The sequence below is a fragment of the Argentina silus genome (assembly GCF_951799395.1).
Source record: "Argentina silus genome assembly, chromosome: 6".
NCBI classification, from domain to species: domain Eukaryota; kingdom Metazoa; phylum Chordata; class Actinopteri; order Argentiniformes; family Argentinidae; genus Argentina; species Argentina silus.
The window spans coordinates 385,001-388,555 of record NC_139660.1 but is presented as its reverse complement, the minus strand read 5'-3'; the positions used below and the strand labels follow the sequence as shown (position 1 = coordinate 388,555).

The window sequence follows — 3,555 nt, the reverse complement described above, 5'->3', positions numbered from 1 at the left end:
ATCCATCAGAATGGGAGGGGTGGGGGGCTTGGAGGCACTGGGGGGGGGGGGGGGGGGGGGTCCAGAATGTTATAAAGCACAGTTACTGGGGGAGAAACACTGATTATAAAGACAAGCCTTTAAAACTACCTGTCCATGCTTGTCTGCACCATGGAACGGCACAATGAAACTCAAAACACATCTGATACATCAAATACACACGTGTGTTATGGCACATAGAACTGAAATGCACGTGTGTGTTAAAACTATGATATAAAGCAAGTGCAGCATTTATGAAAAATAAAACATTTCATTTACTTTTTTCCAGCATTGCAGAAGAGCGAGGTCCTTCTGTCGAGGAGGAGGTATATCTGAAGACCAGGAGAGTCCCTGGGGTAACCAGGGGTAACCAGGGGTAACCAGGGGGACAGAGGCCAGTGGAGGCGGGGTATTTATGACTATTGTAACTGACGATTCGCGATATAAACAAATAGTCCTGACTACCGTGAGACATGAACAGTAGATGCTAAAGATCGTAAACAACTATATTGTGCATGTTGTTGTCTTTAGATGTTTTAGGAAGAGGAGGGGGAGGGGGGCTGGGGGGCTGGGGGGGGGCTAGCATTGATCTGCATTGTCATCAAACACAATGACAGATGGAAAATCATGATTGGTGCATGTGCACGCCTGCATGTGCACGTGCATGAGTCACGCTGTAATCTGGATTGTAGTGAAATGTGAAGTGAAATGTTGCCTCATCGTGAAAAGCTGCATGATGTTTGAGACAAGAGTTTAAAAGAAAATAACTTTTAGAATCATGTCAAATGTAAGCCAGGTGTTCAATGGATTCATTTGCTGAAGTAAAAATAATCAACAATAAAATAAAAAGAAGCGTGTTCTGATTCAATAGCAGGCCAGATGGACATACTGCACCAACATGTTTATTTACAAATGCTCATAAACCCTGTATGTCTTTTTAGTTTTTTCAGATACGTTTTTAAAATTCCTCTCTTTTGACTCATGTTTCATATCCATTCGTAACACACTAGTGCAAAATTTGTGCGATAAAGTTTTCCGACCCAACAGCAGGGAGGGTTATGCCAGCGACCCAGAGGACGGGTTCAGCCCGGCGAGACCAGTGGAGTCGTAGCATATGCCTGGAGAACGTTTGGAGAACGTCTGGAGAACGTCTGGAGAACGTCTGGAGTGGAAGGTGCAGCGACGCGTTCAAAGCTGCCTCCTCCTTTACGGTTCATCTTCACTGAAGAAAACACTTTTTTATGAACAACTTTTCAAGACACTTGAGCATTTCCCCCGTGGAGGGTTCAGGGTTCAGGGTTCAGGGTTCAGGATGCCTTTTGGAAAAGAAAGAGAAGAAAGAAAAAGGAAAAAAGAAAAAAGAGGGGATGAAAACAGCTTTTATCCTGGAGAATCAGTGGAGGCGAGAGTCCAGGGTTTCTGTCTCCGTCACCACGCTTCTGTTTCTTTTATATTTGCCGCATTTAAGCTTGTAAAAAAGTTGTTGATTTAAATTGTGTCTTTTTTTCTCATCTCAACAGAGAGGTCCTAACGTCAGTTGTCATGGGGATGTGAGCATCTGAAGAAAAATAAGGTCCTGCTTCCCCCCCTGTGATGTTTTAGTGGACTAGTCCATTACCTAGAGGTTCTGTCTGTGGACTAGTCCATTACCTAGAGGTGAGGGGGGTGGGCAAGTCCATTACAGAGGTCAGGGGTGTGGCCCAGTCCATTACAGAGGTCAGGGGTGTGGCCCAGTCCATTACAGAGGTCAGGGGTGTGGCCCAGTCCATTGCTGTCCGTAAGGGTGCAGACCAGTCCATCTCTGGCCGCAGGGCTATACCACTGTGCAGACGGTGTTGAGGGTGGTGTCAAACCTCACAGCCTTGGCCTCTGTGGGCTTCATATTGGTGTCGTACATGGGGTTCTCAAACGACGCCTGTCCGTTGGTGTTCTCGTGGCCCGCATAGCCGTTGTACTGAACCTTGGGTCTGGTCCTGGAAGACCAACAGAGAACCAGAGTTATACTTCAGCATCATCAACTACCAGGTGGGAATGTTAGTGATGGGACAACGGAACACTGTTCTGTTCTGTTTCTTGGATGGGATGGTCTGAGGTTCTGTTCTGGGATGGTCTGAGGTTCTGTTCTGTTCTGGGATGATCTGAGGTTCTGTTCTGGGATGGTCTGAGGTTCTGTTCTGTTCTGGGATGGTCTGAGGTTCTGTTCTGTTCTGGGATGGGATGGTCTGAGGATCTGTTCTGGGATGGTCTGAGGTTCTGTTCTGTTCTGGGATGATCTGAGGTTCTGTTCTGTTCTGGGATGGTCTGAGGTTCTGTTCTGGGATGATCTGAGGTTCTGTTCTGTTCTGGGATGGTCTGAGGTTCTGTTCTGTTCTGTTCTGTTCTGTTCTGGGATGGTCTGAGGTTCTGTTCTGTTCTGTTCTGGGATGGTCTGAGGTTCTGCTCTGTTCTGTTCTGTTCTGGGATGGTCTGAGGTTCTGTTCTGGGATGGTCTGATGTTCTGTTCTGTTCTGTTCTGTTCTGGGATGGTCTGAGGTTCTGTTCTGGGATGGTCTGAGGTTCTGTTCTGTTCTGGGATGGTCTGAGGTTCTGCTCTGTTCTGTTCTGTTCTGGGATGGTCTGAGGTTCTGTTCTGTTCTGTTCTGTTCTGGGATGGTCTGAGGTTCTGTTCTGGGATGGAATGGTGGTCTGAGGTCAAACATTCCCAAATGTGTCAAGCAGATGGAAACGGTAATGAGTAGAATATCTATAGTAGAATCATTAGTAGAATCTATGATAGAATATCTAGTAGAAGCTATAGTAGAATTTATAACAGAATATATAATAAAATATATATAGTAGAAACTCTAGTAGAATCTCTGTTGATTGAATGAGAGAGATTCTTCAATCTTCAAATACGCCAATTAAAATAAAATAAAAATGACAGAGCAGAGGAGATCTAATGTCTCTAATGTCTAACAGCCGTTTAGTCTGAGCGTGTCTCTACCTCATTACACTACCCTCTAACCCTAACCCTAACCCTAACCCCCTAACCCTAACCCTAACCCTCTAACCCTAACCCTAACCCTAACCCTCTAACCCTAACCCTAACCCTCTAACCCTAACCCTAACCCTAACCCCCTAACCCTAACCCTAACCCTAACCCTCTAACCCTAACCCCCTAACCCTAACCCTAACCCTCTAACGTACAAACCTGTCAGTCTCTCCCTCTACAAACCTGTCAGTCTCTCCCTCTACAAACCTGTCAGTCTCTCCCTCTACAAACCTGTCAGTCTCTCCCTCTACAAACCTGTCAGTCTCTACCTCTACAAACCTGTCAGTCTCTCCCTCTACAAACCTGTCAGTCTCTACCTCTACAAACCTGTCAGTCTCTCCCTCTACAAACCTGTCAGTCTCTACCTCTACAAACCTGTCAGTCTCTCCCTCTACAAACCTGTCAGTCTCTCCCTCTACAAACCTGTCAGTCTCTCCCTCTACAAACCTGACAGTCTAGAGAGGTGGTGTAGTAGAGGGTTAGGGTTAGGGTTAGGGTTAGGCTTA

At 46.0% G+C, this 3,555-nt stretch overlaps 1 protein-coding gene across 1 annotated transcript in view; it reads right to left on the bottom strand.

The window, feature by feature from the left end:
• Window positions 1-1,727: 1,727 nt before the first annotated feature.
• The window catches only part of LOC310805694 (CUB and sushi domain-containing protein 1-like), a 158,155-nt gene continuing 156,327 nt past the window's right edge, over window positions 1,728-3,555 (bottom strand). The window contains exon 70 of the mRNA XM_083671494.1: window positions 1,728-1,991. Coding sequence (XP_083527620.1) covers window positions 1,832-1,991 — 160 coding nt within the window. The 3' untranslated portion in view covers window positions 1,728-1,831. The remainder of the gene's footprint in view (window positions 1,992-3,555) is intronic.